The sequence below is a fragment of the Agelaius phoeniceus genome, chromosome 13, assembly GCF_051311805.1.
Source record: "Agelaius phoeniceus isolate bAgePho1 chromosome 13, bAgePho1.hap1, whole genome shotgun sequence".
NCBI classification, from domain to species: domain Eukaryota; kingdom Metazoa; phylum Chordata; class Aves; order Passeriformes; family Icteridae; genus Agelaius; species Agelaius phoeniceus.
Window position 1 is genome coordinate 11,621,400 of NC_135277.1, and position 24,246 is coordinate 11,645,645.

The 24,246-nt window shown below is 37.9% G+C and overlaps 1 protein-coding gene across 2 annotated transcripts in view; it reads left to right on the top strand.

Moving 5' to 3' along the window:
* Positions 1 to 24,246, top strand: part of DMXL2 (Dmx like 2) — a 47,627-nt gene extending 23,381 nt beyond the window's left edge. Inside the window, exons 18-44 of one of the 2 annotated variants that reach the window (XM_054641837.2) lie at positions 378 to 2,057; positions 2,345 to 2,455; positions 3,176 to 3,345; positions 3,899 to 3,996; positions 4,158 to 4,323; positions 5,306 to 5,570; positions 6,159 to 7,246; positions 7,715 to 7,906; positions 8,633 to 8,709; positions 8,989 to 9,119; positions 9,764 to 10,012; positions 11,639 to 11,820; positions 12,132 to 12,262; positions 12,754 to 12,839; positions 13,077 to 13,278; positions 14,223 to 14,340; positions 15,126 to 15,188; positions 15,583 to 15,669; positions 15,749 to 15,870; positions 16,539 to 16,677; positions 17,596 to 17,656; positions 17,732 to 17,859; positions 19,456 to 19,533; positions 20,123 to 20,214; positions 20,786 to 20,838; positions 21,457 to 21,674; positions 22,779 to 24,246. In XM_054641837.2, coding sequence (XP_054497812.2) covers positions 378 to 2,057; positions 2,345 to 2,455; positions 3,176 to 3,345; positions 3,899 to 3,996; positions 4,158 to 4,323; positions 5,306 to 5,570; positions 6,159 to 7,246; positions 7,715 to 7,906; positions 8,633 to 8,709; positions 8,989 to 9,119; positions 9,764 to 10,012; positions 11,639 to 11,820; positions 12,132 to 12,262; positions 12,754 to 12,839; positions 13,077 to 13,278; positions 14,223 to 14,340; positions 15,126 to 15,188; positions 15,583 to 15,669; positions 15,749 to 15,870; positions 16,539 to 16,677; positions 17,596 to 17,656; positions 17,732 to 17,859; positions 19,456 to 19,533; positions 20,123 to 20,214; positions 20,786 to 20,838; positions 21,457 to 21,674; positions 22,779 to 22,988 — 6,197 coding nt within the window. In that variant the 3' untranslated portion in view covers positions 22,989 to 24,246. The remainder of the gene's footprint in view (positions 1 to 377; positions 2,058 to 2,344; positions 2,456 to 3,175; positions 3,346 to 3,898; positions 3,997 to 4,157; positions 4,324 to 5,305; positions 5,571 to 6,158; positions 7,247 to 7,714; positions 7,907 to 8,632; positions 8,710 to 8,988; positions 9,120 to 9,763; positions 10,013 to 11,638; positions 11,821 to 12,131; positions 12,263 to 12,753; positions 12,840 to 13,076; positions 13,279 to 14,222; positions 14,341 to 15,125; positions 15,189 to 15,582; positions 15,670 to 15,748; positions 15,871 to 16,538; positions 16,678 to 17,595; positions 17,657 to 17,731; positions 17,860 to 19,455; positions 19,534 to 20,122; positions 20,215 to 20,785; positions 20,839 to 21,456; positions 21,675 to 22,778) is intronic. The other variant, XM_054641839.2, reaches the window with a different exon arrangement.

The following is a 24,246-nucleotide window of genomic DNA, read 5'->3' on the forward strand; positions in this document are numbered from 1 at the left end:
TGAAGAGTTTATACCCAGGTGCTCATTTGCCAGCATTCCAGTGTTTGATATATAGTGGGTTTTTTACCTGATGCACTTACCCCTTCTTCTGTTTGTCTTTGTATTCCTCTCATTGTTCTAAGAGCCCTTCTCTGAATTAGTTCAGTTCCAGTTTATCTTCTTTAAATAGTGACCAGAAATGCAGATAATAGGAAATGCTCAAGCTGCAAGACTGTTACCAGCTCTGATATTATTTGCCCTTATCCAAATCCAAATTAAAAAAATAACACCAGGTTGTAAAGTTTTCTAGCAGTAGGTAGACAGTGTTACGCCTGCCTTAATCATATAGGCATTCTACTGTGTATTACTAAAAGTAAATATGTTTGTTCTGACTTCAGGTCACTTGAGTTCCTCATCCATATACCCTGTCTGCCTCGCACCGTATTTGATAGTAACGTCCTGTTCGGACAACAGAGTGCGGTTCTGGAGATGCACTGTAGAGACTGACCTGAACAGCAGAACTGAGGAGAAGGAGACCTACCACTGGAGAAAATGGCCTTTAATGAATGATGAAGGGGAAGACAACAGCAGTACAGTGAGCATAGTAGGAAGGCCAGTTGCTGTTAGCTGTTCTTACACAGGACGTCTTGCAGTAGCATACAAACAGCCCATACAGCATAATGGCTTTGTTTCCAAAGAATTTTCCATGCATGTTTGTATACTTGAATGTGAGTCTACTGGAGGATCAGAGTGGGTTTTGGAACAGACAATTCATCTGGATGATTTAGTTAAGGTTGGAAGTGTACTTGACTCAAGGGTCAGCGTGGATAGTAATTTATTTGTTTACAGTAAGTCAGATGCTTTTTTGAATAAAGACAAATACCTGGTGCCCAGTATCAAGCATTTGGTGCATTTGGACTGGGTTTCAAAAGAAGATGGTTCACATATACTGACAGTTGGAGTGGGTGCCAACATCTTCATGTATGGAAGGCTTTCAGGGATTGTTACAGATCAAACCAGCAGCAAAGAGGGAGTAGCTGTCATCACCCTGCCACTAGGAGGGAGCATAAAACAAGGTGTGAAGTCCAAGTGGGTGTTGCTGAGGTCCATTGATTTGGTTTCATCCGTGGATGGCACTCCTTCCCTGCCTGTGTCTCTGTCCTGGGTGAGAGATGGAATACTGGTGGTGGGAATGGACTGTGAAATGCACGTTTATGCCCAGTGGAAACATGCGGTCAAGTTTGGTAATGGAGAAAGCGACGTTTTTCCTTCTGAAGACTCAACAGCACAAGATCCATTCAAAACAAGCGCAGTAGTGAAGAAGACCAGTGTAATTGATGGGGCAGGTATTGTGGATGATGTTTTTGGCACCCCAACTGTAATTCAGGATGGGGGCCTCTTTGAAGCTGCTCATGTTCTTTCACCTACTCTACCCCAGTATCATCCAACACAGTTGTTAGAACTGATGGACCTGGGTAAGGTTCGCCGAGCCAAAGCCATTCTGTCACATTTAGTTAAATGCATTGCAGGAGAAGTTGCAATAGTCAAAGACACAGAAGCTGGAGAAGGGACTGGTCCTAAACGCCATCTTTCTCGCACCATCAGTGTGAGTGGCAGCACTGCCAAGGACACCATTACTGCTGGGAAAGATGGGACTCGAGACTACACAGAGATAGACTCGATTCCCCCACTGCCACTGTATGCACTGCTTGCTGCAGATCAGGATGCCACCTATGTTGCTGAAGAAACTTCTAAAATACCTCAGGGCTCTGAAGACCATGCAAAGAGAAAAACAGAGGATCAGTACTCGGATCTGTTCCAGATTCAGCCTGTTACAACTGAAGACTTTATAGATTTTGAGCCTGAAAAGAGGGAGAGTAAATCCAAAGTTATTAATCTGTCACAGTATGGGCCAACTTACTTTGGCCGAGAACACGCCAGTGTCCTTTCAAGCCACCTGATGCACTCAAGTTTGCCAGGCCTCACTCGACTGGAGCAGATGTTCCTTGTAGCTTTGGCAGACACTGTGGCCACAACAAGCACTGAACTAGATGAGAACAGAGATAAGAATTACTCAGGTTAGTAACTGACCTATTATTGAATTGACATTCTTCTCAGCAAAGGTAAATTAGTCCTTGGGTATTTTGGGATAACAACGCTGAAAGCTAGCATCACTTATTCAGGTTAGATACATCAGGAAAGAAAAATAGATGTAAGTAAGAGCTTGTAGTTCATACATAGTAAATAACTTGTAGTTCAGGTTCTCAGCAGCCTTAATATACATTCCTCACACACTGTTATGATAACTTGTCTCTATGCCTGCTGTAGTCAGCTGCATGTTTAAAAGTGTGTTTCTATGGCACAGGAAGAGATACCTTGGATGAATGTGGCCTCCGGTACCTGCTGGCCATGCGCCTGCACACCTGCCTGCTGACATCCCTGCCTCCCCTGTACCGCGTCCAGCTGCTCCACCAAGGTAACCCTCACAGCATCTGCTTACCTTTCATTTATAATGTTATATTTCTATTCTCTGCATATTAATTTTCTATTTCATTAAGGCCATTATCTTGCAAAGGCTTGGTGTAGGCTTCCTTACATACACTGTAAATAGCAAAAAAATTATAGCTCTAGAGTAGAAGATTCTGGCCTATCCAGATTGAGGTATGCATAAATTGCCCAAACATATAAAACACAGATTGTATATGTAATTCATTGTTTCCTTACATGAGCATGGGTTTATCTTAAAGAATATTTTATTATTTTCATCACAGCAGGTTTGCGGTTTTTTTTGCTCAATCTGAGTAAATGTTGTTGTGGAATAACAAAAGTTATTTCACAATAAAAGCAAAGAAGTTACCACCTAAAGAGCAGAGAGAAAGGTTTCTGGCCCAAAATGGGTCTGCTTCTGTGATAACAGAATATTTTTCCTTTGGTCCTTCAATGTATAAATCTTATATAGTTTTGAATGGGGTACTGAAAAATTATGAAAGAAGTACAGAGGAGAGGACATCCCTAACAAGCAAAAAGATACTTCAGCTGTTCCTTTAAAAGCTCTACTTCCTTTTGAGGGAATCAGTCTCTCTCAGATGTACCCAGTTCTTGGGTTGGAGGCCCCACTTTGCATCCCTGAAATATTCCATTTACTTATTAGCAACTCTTAGTCTTCTGAATTGTATCGGTTTATGTTATTGTTTAGGCCTGTCAACTTGCCATTTTGCATGGGCTTTCCATTCTGAGGCTGAGGAGGAGTTGATCAATATGATTCCTGCTATCCAGAAGGGAGACCCACAGTGGTCTGAGCTGAGAGCTGTGGGCATTGGTTGGTGGGTCAGGAATATCAACACTCTCCGAAGGTGCATTGAGAAGGTACTATTTACTGGTTACAGATTCTAGCTCCATGCTGTTAGATGTGCCTACTATACTAAATTTCCAAGCCATCTAATCTAAAAATACATTTTTAAATGTTACAGTTTATTCAAAGGATCCAGGAGCAAAACAATTATCTAGTACTCCAAATCCAATTACATGAGAGTCCTATGTAAAACCCAAACAGTATTCATTCAAGAAATACTGTTATTAGCTTAAGTATTTTTAAGTAATGGATTGCCAGAGGAATTTCACCTAATAGTATGACTTACTGTAACAATTTTAAATAAAATATTTTCATTTGCACATTGCTAATGTCCCACTGTGCTTGAGAGGGGTTGCTATCTGCAATAGTGCTGTATTTCTCACTCTTTAAAGCATTTGCAGCGTAGAGCTCTGTTAGATAGGAATAAAACATTCTCACAAATTACTTTGCTGCTTTGTAGAGATAACACAGTCTACCTTGCCCTCCTCTGTGACAAAGAACAGAGATTATTTAGCTAACAGCAGCTTTTATATTTTCATCAATAATAGTAGGCTTTGTTCACTACAGGTTGCAAAAGCTTCATTCCAGAGGAACAATGATGCCTTAGATGCTGCACTTTTTTACCTTGCTATGAAGAAAAAGGCAGTGGTGTGGGGTCTGTTTAGGTGAGTTCTGCTGACTTGAAGTTTGATTAAATCTTAATTGAACCAGGAATGCAAAGCAGAACTCATTCAAGAGTAGAGTTTAATTTCAAGTAATGTTGTTCAAGTGATAGTATGCTAAGGCACATAATAAATAGCTCTATACATTGCATTTCTTTATACAGATCCCAGCATGATGAAAAGATGACTGCCTTTTTCAGCCACAACTTCAATGAAGACCGATGGCGTAAAGCTGCTTTAAAAAATGCTTTTGCTTTGTTGGGAAAACAACGTTTTGAGCAGTCAGCTGCATTTTTCTTGCTAGCAGGTTCACTAAAAGATGCTATAGAGGTATCTGCTTTTGAGAAATTAAGTTTCAATTTCTAATTTGACCTATGTTACTGCATCCTTACAAGCTGTCCTCTGATTAAGTTTTCACAATTTGTGGCAGCAGAAATGGGACGGTATGTCCACTCAGGACCCCCTTTTGCTCTGCACAAAGGGGGTCCTGAGTGGACATACCATCCCGTTTACCTCCACACTACTGTGAAAAGCAACTGGGAAGCTGATTTGAAGGCCAGAATAATTGTTCATATACCATTTCTCAGTGAAAGTACTCTTGGGAGTACTTGGAACTGTGGCCCTTCTGGCAAAACTTTGTTTGAACTACACGGTTAAGTTGTAGCACTCTGTTCAGCCTCGAGCTATTCTGCATGACCTCTTGGTACAACATTAAGTAAAAAAAAGAAGTCAAGAGTTCTCTTGTGAAGCAGTTCTGGGATCCCTTTTTAGTGAAGCTATGATGCTGCTTGCCACAAGGGAGGTGGGAGCTGTGAGAAGGATCTAAGCACTAAGCTAAGCACTGTCTCTCAGGAGAGGATGGGGTTTAGAGAACCTTTAGAATATCTGCCTATTTATTTTCAGTGTGTTTGGCTTCACTTGAGAATGTCTTTTCCTCAGAGATGTAATTCTACACAAGATGGTGTGAAAAATATCTTACCAGTGACATAATAACATGAAAGCTGGAGAGTGCAATTATTCTACTAGATGAACTAAAAATAGACATCCTTATCTTCTGCCATATTAATTTTTTGATGCTATGTACTGCTATGCATATTAAAATCCCTAAAATAGAGAAAAGTACACCTCTTTCCAAACAGAAGAAAATAGTACTTGGATATCTATCACTTACCACATTTTTAACCTGAAGATTAATTTATACTTCAAAGAACAGATAAGAGGAGAAAAAAATGTCTGTTCTGTAAACATATATTGCTATTTATTTTATAGAACTCCCCTTATAAAACAACCTTTTCCCCAATGCTTATCATAGGTGTGCCTTGAGAAAATGGAAGACATCCAGTTGGCCATGGTCATTGCTCGTTTGTATGAATCAGAGTTTGAAACCTCTGTCACATACACCTCCATTCTCTATGAAAAGATTTTGGGTTGCCAGAAGGATGGAACTGGATTCAGCTGTACTAAGTTGCATTCTGATCCATTTCTGAGAAGCATTGCATACTGGATAATGAAAGATTACACACGAGCACTGGATACATTATTGGAACAAACACCCAAAGATGATGATGAAAACCCAGGTAAGGGAAAAAATATTAATCTGATAGGGCAAACGTGTTAAGAAAAAGAAGAGAGGGTCATCAATCCCCTAACACCAAACTTAGTTCCTGCTGTCAGCTAAGCTCAGGAGAGCTGTCTTTGTTTGGCACTTCCACACAATACTTTTCTAGTAATGAATGCTGGTTGGTCTTTTTTCTGTGGACTTAAATTATTATTCTTACTTCTAGGAATTAGCAGTATTGTAGCAGGATTTCCTATCCCATCTATTCAAGATTCATGTTAAGTGACAGGTGACCACATAGGTTTCATATCCCCTACAGGAATTTCCTTGGGGAAATCTCTACCTAGATGATCATATCAGCTGCCTTATAGCTAAGCTAAGTGCAATGTAATTGCAAGGCAAATGATAGAATTTGTATCTTTCTGCTCATCCAGCTCATACCTGTATTCTTTTTGTGGGGAATAAGTAATTATTTCATTTTGATAACTACACCCAACATTATCTTTGTGTGTTTTGATAAATCTCTAATGCAGGAAATAACTGCAAAACAGAATAATACCATTTAAAAGGCATTTTCAATGGATGTCATATCTGTTTAATTCCTCAGTTATTGTCAAGTCTTGCAATCCTGTGGTGTTCAGTTTCTACAACTACCTTCGGACCCACCCTTTGCTCATCCGAAGATACTTCAGCTCACCAGAAGGAACTCTCGCCACCTTAGGTCTAAAAACTGAGAAAAGCTTTGTTGACAAAATTAATCTTATAGAAAGAAAATTATTCTTCACTACTGCAAATGCTCATTTTAAAGTAGGCTGCCCTGTACTAGCCCTTGAAGTCCTTTCCAAAATTCCAAAAATAAGAAAAAAGTCACCTCTAGCTGGAGAAAAAGATTCATCCAGTCCTTCAATCCAGGCTGATGTTTCAGATTCCAAAGCCCTACAGGATGGTGCTGGAAGTGGTGATATAGATTGGTCAAAACCCATTTCAACTTCCTTTGCTTTGGAGAGCACTGTTGAATCTTCAGCACAATTTGACTGGAGTCAGCCAGCAGTAAAATTTGAAGATGAGCCCCTTACTCTTGACTGGGGTGAAGACAAAAATGGATCAGATGAAGATGACAAGGACGTTGGGATAATGATGAAAAAGTCTGATTCTAAGAGTGAAGATGAGAGGACCTCAGACACCAGCATGGCTCAAACACCACATGGGGAGGTTTCTGAGGCGGGAGACACTGAGGTTGATGTTATTGCTGAGCAACTGAAATTCAGAGCCTGTTTGAAAATCCTTATGACTGAGCTAAGGACTTTGGCTACAGGTTATGAAGTGGATGGAGGAAAGCTCAGATTTCAGCTGTACAACTGGCTGGAAAAAGAAATTGCTGCTATGCATGAAATATGCAACCATGACACAGGGGACAAAGACTACTGTAAAACATATACCAAAGTAAATGGGGATCTGCTTGACCCCGAAGATATCATGGACAAGCCAGACATTGGCTCGTACGAACGGCACCAGATCGAAAGGCGCAGGTTACAGGCAAAGCGAGAGCACGCTGAGAGACGCAAGTGGTGGCTGCAGAAGAACCAAGCTCTGCTCAGAGTTTTCCTCAGTTATTGTAGTCTCCATGGGGCACAAGGTGGAGGTTTAGCATCTGTAAGGATGGAGCTGAAGTTCTTGCTGCAGGAGTCACAGCAGGTAAAGCAAATTCAAAATTCGTTTCTGCTGATGAATGTAAACAGTTCTAGACTGTCAGTTATGTCAAATGCATGAGTTTGTGCCTAGATAGATCCTGCTAATGTTCTGTAAATCTAGTGGTGATTATAATGTTCCTGGAGAAAGAGCTTGTTATTTAAGTGTGCTGCTTTTCCCAATATGGAATATTTGGTTCTGAAGAATCTGCTATGTGATCTCTCCACACTTCCTAATGAACTAAATGAAAATATTCTTCCTGCATGAAATCAAAATGTACTCCAGCAAACATGGCTATCAAGTCTGAACCTTATAGTAAATAATAACTTGCTTTTGACAGTGAAATCTTGTCTGTAGTGAGTAGACAGCAGGGGAAGAGGATAAATAATCTGGGAAATATATTTAAGATGTAAAATTATCTCTATTTTTTTTTCAAAGCAATAATTTTAAATACAATCTTTTCTTTTAAAACAGGAAACTACTGTAAAGCAACTTCAGTCTCCGCTTCCACTACCGACAACACTACCACTGCTTTCTGCAAGCATAGCATCCACAAAAACTGTGATAGCTAATCCTGTGCTGTACTTAAACAACCACATCCATGATATACTTTACACTATTGTGCAGATGAAATCACCACCACATCCTAATATTGAAGATGTCAAGGTAATTCATAGCTTTAATCTAAGGCCTAATGTTTGATGAAATGTAAGGATAGCAGGAAAAGACAGGAATGAGCACAGGGTGAGTTTAGGAAAGTTTACTTTTTTACCAGTTGGATGGTATCATTTTCTTCACACTGCGGATTTCATTGAACTTTCCAAGAAATCCTTGCATTTCCTCTTCTTAAGAATTGGACTGTTTCTGTTGCATTATGAGGCAGAACCAGTTATTTTGTTATTCCTGGAGACTAGAGGAATTTATAAGCACATAATTGAGGTAAGAAAAGAGATTTTAGACAAAAATATTATATCATGACTACACAAACTTTTTGTATTTTATGTATATTGAGTAGCTGTTACTACATTGAACTGCAGTGTTGTATTCTGCAGCTTCCAGGAACCATTCCATCAAAGTCATTGTCATAGCAGGACATGCTTAATTACTACTTCAGTATGCTCATTTACTGTGGCTGTTCTGTATTAGAATCAAGTTAATTATCTTGAGATAATATTAGAAGGTGTTGACTGCCATCAAATTATCTTGAACAAATAGTGTTGATTTTCTAAGCACTGTACTGTAAACTCAAAGTAACATTCAGTTACGATTTCTTGCACTTGCTTTAAAAGTAGGACAGTCCTGCAGAACACATTTCCAACACACTTTAGAAAGAAATGTATTTTACTCACCTTTTATATAAAATATATAGCTCATTGGTTCTCTTTATTTTAGGTGTACACACTTCATTCTTTAGCAGCTTCACTTTCTGCATCCATTTATCAAGCACTATGTGACAGCCACAGCTACAGGTAAAGAGGGAAGTTTTCATACAGTCCTACATTTGCAGTATGCTTTGTGCATCCTCAATGGAAATTCTTCCTGCATGTGACTTTAAAAGGGATTAAATGTTTGTGTATGGGTAAAGATACTTTTACACATTAAATATTGCTAACTTTGATATGCCCGATCAATTTTACACAGATAAAATAACACCATACAGGGTTTTTCAGTTATCAGTAGGAAAATATGATGTCACTCTCACTTGGTATACTCACTTTCTCATCAGAAAAAAATTTATTTGTATGTAGCAGTCAAACAGAAGCAAATCAGTTTACTGGGATGGTCTATCAAGGACTGCTTTTGAGTGATCGACGCAGACTGAGGACAGAAAGCATTGAAGAGCATGCAACTCCAAACTCATCTCCTGCTCAGTGGCCTGGTGAGACTAAAATAAAGTTACTTTTAGCTCCACTGGACCAGCTCCATGTGCCAAAATGATATCAGTGTCCTGTATGAGGGATGAAATAGTCGATAATCCATGACAGATGTTTCTAACTTAATTCTCAAAATAGTAACAGCCATTCACTTCTTCATCTATCAAAACAAATAAAAATAAACTTTGTATGTGGCAAACATCTTGCTTGAAGAAGAGATGATGATATTTAGGATAAACTTAATGACAGTTTGTCACCCCAAAATGTTTTCCTCCAGTCTGCCTAACCCCTTAGCAATGCTCTGTTGTCTCCGCAGTACTGTCCTACATGTATGCTGTACTTGGTATAGCTCTCAAAGCAGCTAATTCTGATGTACAAGCATAAACTGTGGAAATGGTGCAGGAATTTCATAGGCATGCTGAACTGCCCATAGTATTTGCAGAGAAGTGCAATGCAAAAGTCCCAGACCCAAGAAGGCCTTCTATAATTTTGATCTTTATAATTTTAAGAAAACTGTTAATAGTACGTTTCATCTGAATAAAATCATCATGTGGCTACTAGTGTTTGCCATGAAATGTAGAAGTAAAACGTTTTCTTTTAGTCCATTTATCCTCCTACTCATTTAACCCAGAATTTTTCCTCTTTGCAGGTGTGAGCTCACTTATCAACCTGTTAAGTTCAGCTCAGGATGAAGACCAACCAAAGCTGAACATCCTGCTGTGTGAAGCTGTTGTAGCCGTGTACCTGAGCCTGCTGATCCACGCCCTGGCCACCAACTCGTGCAACGAGCTGTTCCGGCTGGCGGCGCACCCCCTCAACAGCCGCATGTGGGCTGCTGTCTTTGGCGGGGGAGTCAAGCTGCTCGTGAAACCCCGCAGGCAGTCTGAGAACATCCCAGGTACACTGCTCCACAAAGGTCACACCAATGGCGTGCATTTTATGCCTCTTCTGGTAGGAGAGGCTTCCTTCCTTTTAAATAACAGGATTTAAGAAACTACCAGCAGGAAAACAGATTAACTAAAAAGCTGAAACAAATAATAGCCTCACAGTTGTCCTTTGTAATGGTATACAGCACATTTTGAATTTGCATTAAAACTATAGTTATTATAGTAATAATAGTAATATTAAGTGCTTATTTATAATATTTTTCAGCAATTTCAGCCATTTTTTTTTAGGGAAAAAAACCCGGGTGATATAAATCAGTTAAATAGTTAAATATAAATCAGTTAAATAATATAAATCCGTATAAATCAGTTATTGCACATAAATCAGTGTTAATACTTATGAGTTTTTTATGGGAGATGAGTGTTGTTATTTAATGACTGCAGTAAGTAGGAAGCAATATTTCTCAAATCAGTTTATATTGCAAGGTATGATTTCACCTAGCACAGAAGCACAGAGAAGGAACACCAACTTCATCTGGCAGAAAAACAGCTCATGCATGTGTAAGCTCCAACTAAACCCAGGGTTTTTCAAATATGAGGAAGTGTTAATATGCTGTATGAGGAAAAGCAAAAGTGGAGATTGAATTCAGACTCTGAAGACAGATACAATAATTTGTTATAAACTTCAGCAATACTGAAAATCACATCACACAGACTTTCAAATCACCAATAGGCTTGAAATTTATCCAGAAATTAGACATTCTCTCTCTAGAATATAAAACCAAACAGTAATAAGGCGTTGTATCATTACAAGTATGCACAACAGGTATTTGTCATTCATGCAAAACTTAAACTCATTTAGGGCAATTATTTTCATAAGATAATAGCATTAATAACTTCTGTAAGTTGTGTTCATTTGAGATGTATTCTGTTTTCCTTTAACCTTCAAGCTGCTACAGCTTCTGATGTTTCAGAGGATGGTAACGAAGGTTTGTAAGGACTTGCAGTGTAGATGAGTGCTAGTAGTGGCTTTTTTGGACAAACAGAATAGTTTTTAAATACCTAGCTCCCTTGTAATAAAGTAAGTGCAATCTTCAATGTTGCCCGGCCAATAACACTTTAAAAAACAAATTCCTCATTAATATTTTGGTTACTATTAAGGCATTTTAAATCATAACCTTTAATTGTCAAAAAGCCTGTCCTTCTATTCAAATATTTTCTTTGCTATCCTAAGAATTCCTTGTTTTATCTTTGAGTAACTGCTAACTGTGCAGCATACTGTTAAGTGATACTTTACATATTACTTTATTTCTCAACAAATTTTCTGAGTTTATTTCTTTCTTTCTTGAGAAATTTTTCAACTTAAAGACTTTTTAAAAGCTACATCTCCTAAGAACTTAATCCAGTATGTACATGTAAAATGTATTTTTCAAAATATATCCAATGTCTAAATGCCACAGTTATTGAATTTGTCATAATGAAACTTTTTTATGATTACACTTACTTTATTTAGACTGGCTTTGATTCTAATTCAGTAGAAATTAGTACCAATAACAGTGGTGTTAGTTGCTTCAGCTACAAAATACAGACATTTTAAAGATGCAATACTAATACCAGCTTTTTTAATTACCTGAATTTAGCACCTCCTCTCCCATCAGAAGAAATGGATAAACACCGCCGTCGGTTCAACATGAGAATGCTGGTGCCAGGCAGACCAGTAAAAGACAGCAATGTACCACCACCTGTACCTGCAGAAAGACCCTCTTACAAAGAAAAGTTTATTCCTCCAGAACTCAGCATGTGGGACTATTTTATGGCAAAGGTAAGTGAAAATTTCATTAAGTTTTAAAGGACAAAAATAAAGTGAACATTTTGAGCACTCTTAGTAGTAAGATGCAGAATATTATCCTGATAATAAAGGATAAAGAGCCTACAAGTCTATTACTTCACTTTCAAAACATGACTCTTGTCAGTAATAGTGATTAACACTTTCCCCCCTTGCTAATTAATTGCATTTCTAGGGACATTGACTTAAAGGTTAAGTTGCTTTCATTTAAACTATGGAAGTCATAAGTGAAGTCAGAGAGGAGATGAGAATATTGTTTTTATACAGACTTTTGCTTTGCATTGCAGCCCTTTCTCCCTTTATCAGACAGTGGTGTTATATATGATTCTGATGAAAGCATTCACAGTGATGAGGAAGAGGATGATGCTTTCCTCTCTGATGTGCAGATCCAGGAGCACACAGATGCCAATTCTTACAGGTCAGCAGAAATTGTTACCATTTTAGAATAATTTTGTCAAATGCTTACCTTTGTTTCCAAATTTTTAAAAAATACATATCTTCTACACCATCCAATTTAATTGAAGAATTTTAGTACTGTGGGCAGACTCATCTATGGCAATGGGATTACAAAAATTAGAAATTCTTATCATAATAACAGTTCCCCATTTACTTGCCAGAAAAAAGGGATTAGGAAGTTAAAGTTGTATGGTTTGCAGTTTTTTTGGGGAGGGGAAAACAACTGAGAAACCCCCATTTTCATTTTTAAGACTCAACATAATGTACCACAATGCCAGCTCTAGATAATGGTTTAGACTGCTGATTCAAGCATGCAGCTTTTCAATGAGGTGCAGGTTAAATACAACCTTTCCACAGTGTTTTTCTAAACTGTGTATTTGCTTGAAGAAGAAAAGTACTCTGTAGATAACTCAGTGTTTTTTTAACATGACAAAATCTATTCTTTTTATACAGCTGGGCTCTTCTACATCTGACAATGGTAAAATTAGTTCTACACAACATTAAGAACTTCTTTCCCATTGCTGGTCTGGAATTCACTGGTATGCTAAATCCTGCTCTACATTTAATTTTTCTGTGTATATGGCTTTCTGTCAGACTTCATGTTTTAATTCTAACTTTAAAATTCAAATAATTAAATACCTTAAATATTACAATTGCCAACATGTACATTTCCTTTCAAGCTTTTTTTTGGATAGTTTTGTTATTATGGGGGTTTTATACCCACTGTAGCTTAATTTTTTTTCTCTGAGCCTTACTTCATTAATATTTCTGTTTAGATCTGCCTGTAACATCTCCATTGGGCATTGCTGTAATAAAAAATTTAGAACACTGGGAACAGATTCTTCAAGATAGAATGGACCAGTTTGAAGGCCCACCTCCAAACTACATCAATACTTACCCCAGTGAGCTGGGTGTAGGGGCAGGACCAGCTATTCTCCGCAATAAAGCAATGATTGAACCTGAGAACACACCATTCAAGTAAGTATTTGTTGCCTAGAAAAAACACATTCTTTGATCACAGAAATTCTAAAGAGCATTTCCTCCTCATGTTAAACAGCCAAATGAAGATTGTCTGGCTCTTAAGTCTAGTAGCCAATGTTTTACAGAAACCATTTACCCACATCAATTTGTTCATTCTTATGCAGCTGCCTGTCTCCTGCAGCAGCCTTTACTTTCTCTGCTGCACCTCTCACAGCTGCAACAAGGAAAATGGGGAACGAGCAGAGGTTGTAGGAATTGAGAGCAATGGCTGCTGCTAGGAACACCCTATTCAAGCTGTTTTACTATTCCTTCAGTAGCTGTTGTGTCTCACTCTATCCCAGCAACAGAAGAGTTATATAATACATGCAGATGTCTGGGGGAGGAGGAAGACAGTTGTACTAAGGTCCTTTTAAGGCTAATCCTCTTGTGTTTAGACAGTGTCATGCCTGGAGGTGTCTGGAAATGCAAATAGTGAACTGTGTTTTCAACTCAAAAATAGTTTGTTTTTCTCAATATATTAAACTACAACTGAGTCAAAACAGTGCTGGGGGCAATTTTGGGTGCCACACTACAATAAGAATATAAAACTATTAGAGAGCATCCAAAGGAGGGCAGTGAAGGTGGTGAGGGGTCTGGAGGTGAAGCCCTGTGAGGAGCAGCTGAGGGCACTTGGTCTGTTCAGCCTGGAGGAGATTGAGGGCAGACCCCACTGCAGGTACAGCTTCCTTGTGAGGGGAAGAGGAGGGGCAGGCACTGATCTCTGATCCCTGGTGACAGTGACAGGACACAAGGGAATGAATGGCCTGAAGCTGTGTCAGTGGAGCCTTAGGTGTGTAATCAGAAAAAGCTTCTTCACCCAGGAGATGGTTGGGCACTGGAACAGGCTCCCTCCCTCCAACTCAGGATACTCCGTGTTTCTTTCTTTCTTCTGTTTTATCCAGATCAAAGGATTACTCAGCTCTTCCAGCAAAAAGGCTCTGGCATTTTCTTGTGAAGCAAGAACTTCTTCAGGAGACTTTCATTAGATATATATTCACAAAGAAAAGAAAGCAGAGTGAGGTAAACAAAGGATGTAACTTTTTTTAAAAAACAAATCTCAATTATAACTGTTCCTCAGTCTACTCAGTATTTAATTTTTCTTCTCATTTTTCATTGATATTTCAGTTTCTCTTCTTTAACACTGTTTGGATTTTTTTCAAAATCAACATGACTGCCGTGTTGTTGATTGGGATATCAACTGAACCAAATATTTTTAAACAAGACATATCTCACCGTTACGTTTTGAATACTATCTTAATAAACAGAACATTTGCAATAACAGTAATAAGCAAAGAAATTTAAAAATTCTTTCTTTTTTTGGTGTGTCATACTGAAAAAGAAATTTAAATGTGCTATTCATTTGTGTATATGTATATATGCATGAGTAATATATACATATAAAGGTAATATTATATAGTAATATATAATATGGGGCTTTACAAATTGTACTGGTTATGACTGCTATGTTCTAACTGAAAATTTAAGCCAACACATAAATAGCATGGGAAATAAGTATATTATTTACTATCTTTTAGAATTCCTGTAAGTATGGAGTTTGTGTGTGTACTACTCCTCCATTTATTTACTATATCATACATTTTGTGTTCATTTAGGAGGCATTACATTTTAAGTGAGTTTGTTTAGATTCTTGTCTTAGTTTCTGTGCCTTTTATAAGAAGTTAAAAATACATTTGTCATCATTTACTGACAGAGTGGCCTTTAAAATCTAGTTTGGAATGTTTCATTCTTTTTTTATATTTGTTTGTGCATGTGTTTTGTGTTTGTGACTGTGTGATGTTATGTAGTCTGTAGAAGATCGTGTGGAGCAGGTCAAACAAAACTGCGTAGCAGAAGATCACAAAAACAAGGTAGTATCCCTTCTCCCAAACCTCTAGCACATTCTTAAAAGTTCTGTGGAACTGGCTTTTCTTTTCTAATGTGACTAACAGAAGCTGTGTGTTCTGTGTAGTCTGTGTGACAGGCTTTTAATCCATGAACTAACTTCGGATGTCCTGATAATTGGGATGAGTGAACACCTTGTAAATAGTGTTGCACACACAACTTTGTGTTTCTTACACTCAAATATCACTTTTGGCTACTAGAACACCAAAGAGTATGAGAAGTCTAAAGTTGAGCTACTGAAACAATGCTAAGGCCACTGAACTTTTCTTGCATGAGTTTTGTATAGTTTTTTGCACTCTGAATGTATCACTAAAAAATGGATTTTCACACTAATTGAAGTTTTTTATAAATGTTTTGTAGGTTGAAGCAGATCTCGGATACCCTGGAGGAAAAGCAAAAATAATTCACAAAGAATCAGATATGATAATGGCATTTGCAGTTAACAAGGTAAGCCTCAAATACTACAAGAAACGTAATAAAAGATCTTAATTATAGTTAGTATAAATTTTGTATTTGTGCTGCATAGGCAAACAGCAATGAAATTGTTTTGGCATCTACACATGATGTTCAAGAACTTGATATTTCAGCTCTACTGGCTGCTCAGTCATTTATATGGATTGGGGAAGAATATGACAGAGAGTCTAAAAGGTAGGATTGTTTCTTTGTGGTTATATTAATAAGAATATTGATTTTCTGTGAGGCTGTGTCTATAGTACCTGTGTAAGCACAAATGGAGCATACAAAAAACATTAATTACTCTTCTTCAGTAGGTTTCAGATTGCTTTGCAAGTGAGGGAAGGCAAGAGAATAATTACAGTCTTTAGGAATGCATGCACTGTACAGTGAAGTGAAATCCCATGTGGTGCATAAGATAATGAAGGAAGTGCTACCTTGGACACCCTGCAGTTCCCTTGCATCAGTGCAGGGTGGGAGGCAGCTGGGGTAGCTGATGCTGCCTGTTCTGTCCCCTCCATTCCTGTGCTGAGAGCTGTGAATGCATCAGCTGCAGCAAGCACTCCTCTGTACCAGCTCCCTGCACACTGCACACACAGGTCAGGGACAGCCCAACAATATTCTTCTCAGGGAAGTTTAGATTCTTATACTGGGATCATCTCTTGAGATTAAACATAGATAGATTTGGGGCTCATGGAAAGAATTTGTACTGCGTAAGTGCAGGAATTACCAATTTATAGTCTCATTATTGTCACTTCCTCTAGCCACTGCCATTAGGCTCTAAAATAATTTTTAAAAAATATATAAAGGTAAATATTAGGAGCAAAGAAGTTTTTGCTTAAAGCGGAACTGTTCTTTTACAGTTCAGATGACGTTGACTTCCGTGGTTCTACCACAACACTGGCTCCCTCCAGTGCGCCATCATTTGGAGTGAGTCAGATCCAGCCATCTCCATCCATGCCCTGGCTAGGCACGGGGCAAACCAGCACTGGAGCTGGTGTGGTGAGTACTTCTGTGTGTGCAGCTCAGGAGAGCAGGTGTTTATCATCTGTTATTTACTTGAGAGACCTAGTGTGCATTAAGTCATCAAACTGTCAATCCAGTATTGACATAAAAAGCCAACAGCAACCAAGACCTGGCCACAAAGAAGGCCAAACTAATCATTTTCTCATATACTGTGGCACAGAATTATTGTGATATAGAAAATAATGGGTCAGTCTGCATGGCTTATTGTGGGAAATAGTAAAGGTAAGAAGACTTTTAGAAAGCTGGGAAAGCAGGCCTTAGAAACAGAAAGAGAGAGAAATTAGAGCTAGCTGCAAAGTCTGAAAGTTGAAGAGTTACAATAGTACAGCAAGCAAGGATATGAAACAATAATTTGAGTATTAGCCTTGGCCAAGATAGACCTTAAGACTGCAGAATAATATGCTTAGCAAGATAGTAGAAGGTTTTAAGCTTAATAATGAAGTATTGTGTATTTTTAATAGAAAGCATACAAGCAAGCATTGTGTGAAGCAGGTGTAAATGTGCTTTTAGAGATTGGCTAGAACAATTGTCTGTGAGCTTTAGCAATATGATATTGGCTAGAATGTTTTTAAAATGCTGTGTAACAAAGAAATCTTTGGCTGCTGCTGGCAAGATGTGAGCTGTTGCCATCTTCCAATTGTCTCAGCCATGTAATGAGACTGGTGCTGCAATAAAGCTCAAGGAACATATCCCAGCAGTCCCATCCTGTCTGTGAAAAACCACCAAGAGTTTTCTTTCTTATGGGAATTTTGATGTAGGACCATTCAAATAATGTTAGCTTAACAGATTATTTTTTTTAACTAGGGGACACTTACCATGTAATAGTATAAACAAAATTGAATGTGTGTTTGTATTTTTCAAAATTATTTTAATTTTTCTTTGTTTCATATAAAGCTGATTAAAAGAAATCTGAATAACGTCAAGAGAATGGCTTCACATCCCGTCCATCAGTACTGTAAGTGAATCATTAGTATGGAATTTTTAATTTTTACAAAATACTGTACTATTAATTATCATCTTTTAATCTTAGATCTTACAGGAGCACAAGATGGAAGTGTCCGAATGTTTGAGTGGACAAGGCCACAGCAGCTGGTGTGCTTCCAGCAGGCTGGGAATGCCAGGGTGACAAGGATGTATTTCAATGCCCAGGGAAATAAGGTAAGTACAACATGTAAGGTTCTCGGGGGGGTTGGAGTTTTTATTCATAAGGAAACATTTGGTTGTGCTGTGGCCTCTAAAGCAGTTTTACTGCTGCCATGCTGAACTCTTGGGATGCCCTAGAACAATGATGTTGTACTGTGCATTTTGGCTGCATGTGGGAGCTTTGTAATAAACCCTGACCCTTATTCTGCCTTCTCTTCTCTCAGCTCCATACTGCTATCCCATATTCTATTTGCCACATTTTCACACTATTTGTTCTCCCTCTTCAGAAATCTGTGTTCCCATGTGGTGACCTTTTTAAATTAAATACTTTTTAAAAACTACAGAGATTCCTTATTTTATAGATGCACAGTTGTATCAATAATAGAATCATTAAGGCTGGAAAAGACCCCCAAGATTGTCAAGCCCAGCTGTCAATTAGTATAGGTCTTCAAGAAGTGCCTCCCACTTTGCATTCTGGGCAAGATAAAGTTTTCACAGAATGCAATACCTAGAAGAACCTGGAAGACAGGGATAATTCAGCCCATGAGTTGAAGGCTGTGAGTGTACTCCACTAGAGTGGAGAGCAGAAAGAGTACAAAAAGACATGCTTTGGCCAGAAGTGACTCTATGAGGGATATGAAATGCAGAAAGAAGAGTAGAGAAAGAAATTGGGAGGAATACCCACCTCTTCAGTTTTTCATGTTGACCATTCTATTATTTTAACAGGTCTTGTCTGCATTTTTACTCACTAAATATTTCACTTCATTATAGTTAAAAACTATAAAAAGTGAATTAAAGGTGTTTGGGCACAACTGTACATAGCTATAAAACAGCAAAGGTGAAATAGCTGGAAATATAAAGTATCTCACAGCAAATCTATTTTCAGGTGGCATAGAATGTCATTTAAATTTAGTCTAAAAATGTGTTTTGATTGTGCTTTGAGATATTGCAGTCTTACCATTATGTAGGAATCAATCTTAAGTCAGAAATGAAGGTGTACTTGTTGCTGTGCTTCACATGAAGGTCATTCAGGCAGGACTTGTGAAACCCAACTGAAAAGAGAAAATATAAAAAGTATTTCTAAATATTTCTAAAATTATTTTGTAAAATACTTACAGAACATGCTGCATAGAATATACAATATTAAATGTTGTTCATTTTGGTTAATAAATATAGCTCACTCATTTTACCATTCAAGACTACAATCTTTCCAAAATTGTTCTTACCATGCTTTTATGGCATGCTATCATGCATCTGACTTTTTTAAAGCATTTTCAGGTAGAGTCATGGAGTAAAGATGCCTTTGTTTGCTTTAGCATCTAACATTAGGATTTGAAAGATAAGCTTCCATGCTTTCTCCATCTCCAGAAAAGAATTGGGTATGCAGGAGAGCATCAATCATTAAATAATCATTAAACAATCAGCACTGAACTCACTTTGCTTCTAAATTAGGTTTTCTTTTTTATCTTGACAATCATTGTTATTGATACTCAATTTGCAGGCAAAGCTTTGGTGGTTCAGGGGGGTTTTTCCCTGAAGTCAGCAGTTTACTATCATGAAGTATCCAGTAACCAACATGTCATGCTAATAAATGCAGTTTATTCCTTACAGTGTGGTGTTGCTGATGGTGAAGGTTTTCTAAGTATTTGGCAAGTAAACCAAACCACCTCAAATCCTAAGCCCTACCTGGTAAGTAAACAGATTTTTTTAATTGTTATTATTATTGTAGAGAAAAGCAAAGTCTTTGAAACTTGAGACAGGCCCAGAGCATAGAACTTAAATGAGACATATTTGATTTTGCTGCTTTTTAATTGGCACACTTCATCAAAACTGCAGAGTTTCAATGATACATCTTTGCAAAACAAATTGCACCATAACCATAAGCTACAGTGTAATTAGAAATACTCTTTCAACATTGCCCATGTTTAAATTAATAATCAGAGCCACAACTAATGACTTTATAACCCCAAAACTTAGTAAAAATACACTCTTCAATACATTTTACAGCTTCTTAACATGAAGACCATGCTAATTTAAAACTCAGGCTGTTGTAATACACTATACTGCAGATTTTTTCTTTGTCACTTATTGTAATATCCTTTCATTTTATACTGGATTTTAATCCATTGATCCATTCTCAGTTTCAAACTAAGTTCTTAAGCTCTGTTTCAAAGACTCTGTGTTTTGTTATCACTGACATCAGACTGTCAGTAGTTAACTTTTGATGCAAATAACAACTGGTAAGATTGCACTTTTCTGTTTGTTTTGTTTTTCATAGAGTTGGCAGTGCCACAGTAAAACCACAAGTGACTTTGCATTTATAACCTCCTCAAGTCTAGTTGCTACATCGGGACAATCCAATGATAACAGGTGTGTTTAAAGAGACAATGAAGAATTTCAAAACTACTTTTTCATCACCCTTAACATGTTAAGCTCTTGGGCATTAGCGTGGCTGACATTTTAAGGCTCATTTTCTAAGTTTTGTTACAGCTTGAACTTGCCAGATAATGTCTTTGAATATCATTTCTTCAATTGCTTGTTTCCAAGTCTTGTTTGTGTGAGGAGCGGTCAATAATTGACCAGTTTTTTCAGGTTGTATTCCCAATGCAACTACTTTGACATGATGCTGTTGCTGGAGGTAGAAATCTGTTCAGCAAAGCAAGATAATTCTTTTTCTCTCAAAAGAATAATTTCTATAATTATTTGATACAACCTTTGATCAGTGCACATTTTAAGGGTAGAAGGTATAGTTCCACTAAGAAGCATAAAAGAGCAAAGAAAATAATTAAAACTCTTGGTTCTTTGCAAATGCTCTTCAATGACTGCAGAGTGTTCAATTCTGCCTTCTAGACTGACATAAAATATGAGCACTTTTGAAGTCATGGCGCCCCATGAGTCACCTGGCAATAGGCCATAATGATTTTGGTTTTTTCTCCCTCAGAAATGTGTGCCTCTGGGACACCTTGGTTTCATCTAGTAACAGTCTTATACATGGTAAGTACTCTGGTGAAATTAAACCTCTGCTTCTTACTGACTAAGGAAAGACAGCTTGTGTGTGCATTTGGGGCAAGGGGAAAAGCTTATCCTGGGGAGCAGATCTAAGTTTGTGTTGCACATTAATACATGCACCTGGTTCTGCATGTTCTCTACCATGATGTTAATCTGCTCCATATGGAAAAGTATGAAGAAAGAACATGATAGAATGGTTTGGGTTGGAAGCGACCTTAAAAATCACCTCTTTCTACTCCCTTTGCCTTGGGCAGGGACACCTTTCACTAGGCCAGGTTGCTCAAGATCAGCTATACTTTTTCTAAAACAGGAATTTATCTGAACTTCATATAGTGAATTTTGTATTTTCTCAAATTTTAAATTCAGGTATGACCCTGTATTCTAAAGTAACTTAGACTGCAGAGCGTGCTTTCTTGTGCATTAGACCTAGATATTTCTTATGAGATCACTAAGCTGTCAGCTGCTAAGACATTACCCATATGAAGGAATGTGTCTGCAAAGTTAGAAAATATTCAGGTAGCAAGTTACAGAAGAAAGTCATTTTAAGATTGAGAGCTACTTACAGTTTCAAATCTATTAAATTCTGACATCCTTCTTCCTCAGCCTTCACTTGTCATGACCACGGTGCCACAGTACTTCAGTATGCACCCAAGCATCAACTGCTCATTTCTGGAGGTAGGAAGGGATATATCTGCATCTTTGACATCAGACAGAGGCAAATCCTTTTCACCTTCCAAGCACATGAGTCAGCTGTTAAGGCCCTTGCCCTGGATCCTTCCGAGGACTATTTTGTCACGGGCTCGGCTGAAGGCAACATGAAGGTAAGGCATGGAGGAGCTGGCTTCTGGAGGAGGGTGTTTGGCTGAAGCAGTGTATTGGTCTTATGGAAATAGCCAGAGAAATGCAGTAACAAAACAAAAACAGTCCTCAAAACCCCAAACCTACACTTGATGTATAGCCTGCTTTACATTTATGCTGTAAACTGAAATGTACTGGTAGGCATTGAAAACCTACTGAAGCAAGTAGGTTTTTTTCCCCCTCTAAAGGATAGTCTTCTTAAGGTTGCAAGACTAATTTTAAGTGGATAAAGCAAAGTGCACAGTTCTGAAATCTTACCTTTGTTTTTCACTCACTTAAAAATATTCTGGCTTTGCTGTTGGACATTTCTTTGTAGCACAGGGGGCGCTCAGCAACTTCAACATTGTGTAAAGTTTCTATATCACCAAATTCTATTTTTTCTCCTGATGCTGTAGCCCCAGACAGCTACTGAGAGGCCAGAGTAGCAAGAAATAAACACCAACATGAAAACAAATGAACAAAACAAACAAACAAACACCAAAAAAAATACAAACCACCACAGAAATACAGTCCCTGTTGTAAGGACCATTTTACCTGAATACTAAGGGAAGGAAATACAATATGGCAAAGACAAGGTGAATACAGTTTCTTTCCTTTTCTGGATGACTGCTTTAAAGGGGCCTTCATGGCCTGGCCTTGCTGAGGCTCCTGCTACTTAGGACAGAACTGGCAGCTGTGCTTCCTACCACTCTGCACACTTATTAACTGTGCAGCTTACTCTCTGCAGCATTCCTTAGCAGGAAAGCATTTCCTTAAGTCATCTTAAATGAAAATGCAACCTTTCCATCTCTGCAGCTTTCCTGGGGGGCAGCTGGGAGGAGGACTCTGATCAGGTAACATAGGGAAAATTCACCCTGCCCAATACCCAGCTGGTCCACAGTAAGGCAGCCTTACACTGCATCAGCAGCCTCTCAATACTCTTGGACTTGTAGTAATTTTTGCAATGAGGCAACAAAAATATCCTTTATCTTTCTCAATAGAGTTTAAAACAGCCAGGAATCTGAAACACTGGGGGGAAAATACAAATCCTTTATAATTTATCTCCTTTTGTCATTCTTTTGATACAGGTGTGGAGACTGACCGGCTACAATTTAATTCATTCATTTAAAAATGAACATGCTAAGCAATCCCTTTTCAGAAATATTGGTGCTGGTGTCACGCAGATTGAGACTGTGCAAGGCAATCGTATCTTCTCCTGTGGAGCAGATGGCACACTGAAAATGAGGGTCCTTCCCAATGCTTTCAATGTACCTTCAGGCATTTTTGACATTCTGTAGCGTTCTGTGAGCTAATCCTGGTTTCTATAATGTCCCTATGAGTAGCTAAAAACACAGTGATATGCACTGTGGAAAGAAAACATTGTGTTTCCTTTCAAATCAGTTACTGCAGCATTAAATGTTATGGGGAGAAAACCAACACTTTCACAGCAGGTATATTTTGACTATGCCCATAAGGATCACTGGGGAGGAAATGCATGTACTGGATTGTAAAAGCAAGGAATTCAACCCAGTATTGTTGGTCATGGGGGGGTTATTGCTCAGTAACCCACAAGCTGCATTTTGTGAGTGTTGTAAAGATCCTGACAGTTGTCAGTCACTTCACAAGCACTGTGGCTCTACAAGTCAGTAAGCATTTCTGACGTGATTCTGATTACTTTTATTCCAGTTTTTCCCGCTAAATGAAGCATGTATACAACTTCTCATTGTAAAATAGTTTAGTTTTAATTAAGGGTACTCAGTGTATTTGATTTCTGCAGGAAGTGTAATGGATGCAAACGCCGTGGAACATGTGCAATCAAGGATGTACTGTGAGAGATGTATTATTTTATGCTGAGATTCTTTTCCCAGTTAGTATTATTGCACAGTTGATACTGTAACTTGCACATCAATACATTTTTAAATGCGATGGGGTTTAATTTGCACAGTATTTTCCTTTCTTTCTGAGCTATGTTTTCTATTGGACACCTGCCTTTACTTTAGGAATGTATTGTAAGCACTAAATGTTTGTAGTGAAGACATCCAGCATTTTAGTCAGCTTTGAGTTTTGAAAATCATTTGTCCAGAAAATACTTCATTAAATGAAGCTGTTAAGAGAATACCAATGGAACATATAATGCCACATTTCAGATGAATGTCAGGCTTTATGTGGCCAGCTAGTAAATAGTGGATAAAACTGGTAATTAAGTTATTACCAGAGTATATTGTATAAACTATGCAGAGTTCAATATTGTTTGCTTGTAATATAAACTAGCTACTGTTGTCAGATGTATTTTTCTGTTGTAAACAAAAAATATGTTCTTCAAGGACTGGAATGGATGTCTGTGTATTTAAATGTTAACAAACTGTCTTATTCTTCCAATGAAATTTTGATGTCTGTGCTGTATTGTAAGATATACTAGAATAAAAAGCACCTTTCTCCAAAGGTGATTTTAAATTGCAGCTTGTGAAGTAGGAGAAGTATGAAAAGAAGGAAGGGTAAATGTCACTGTTTAGTTTTCCCTTTGTAAGTTAAATAAATTACTTTTATTTCATGAAA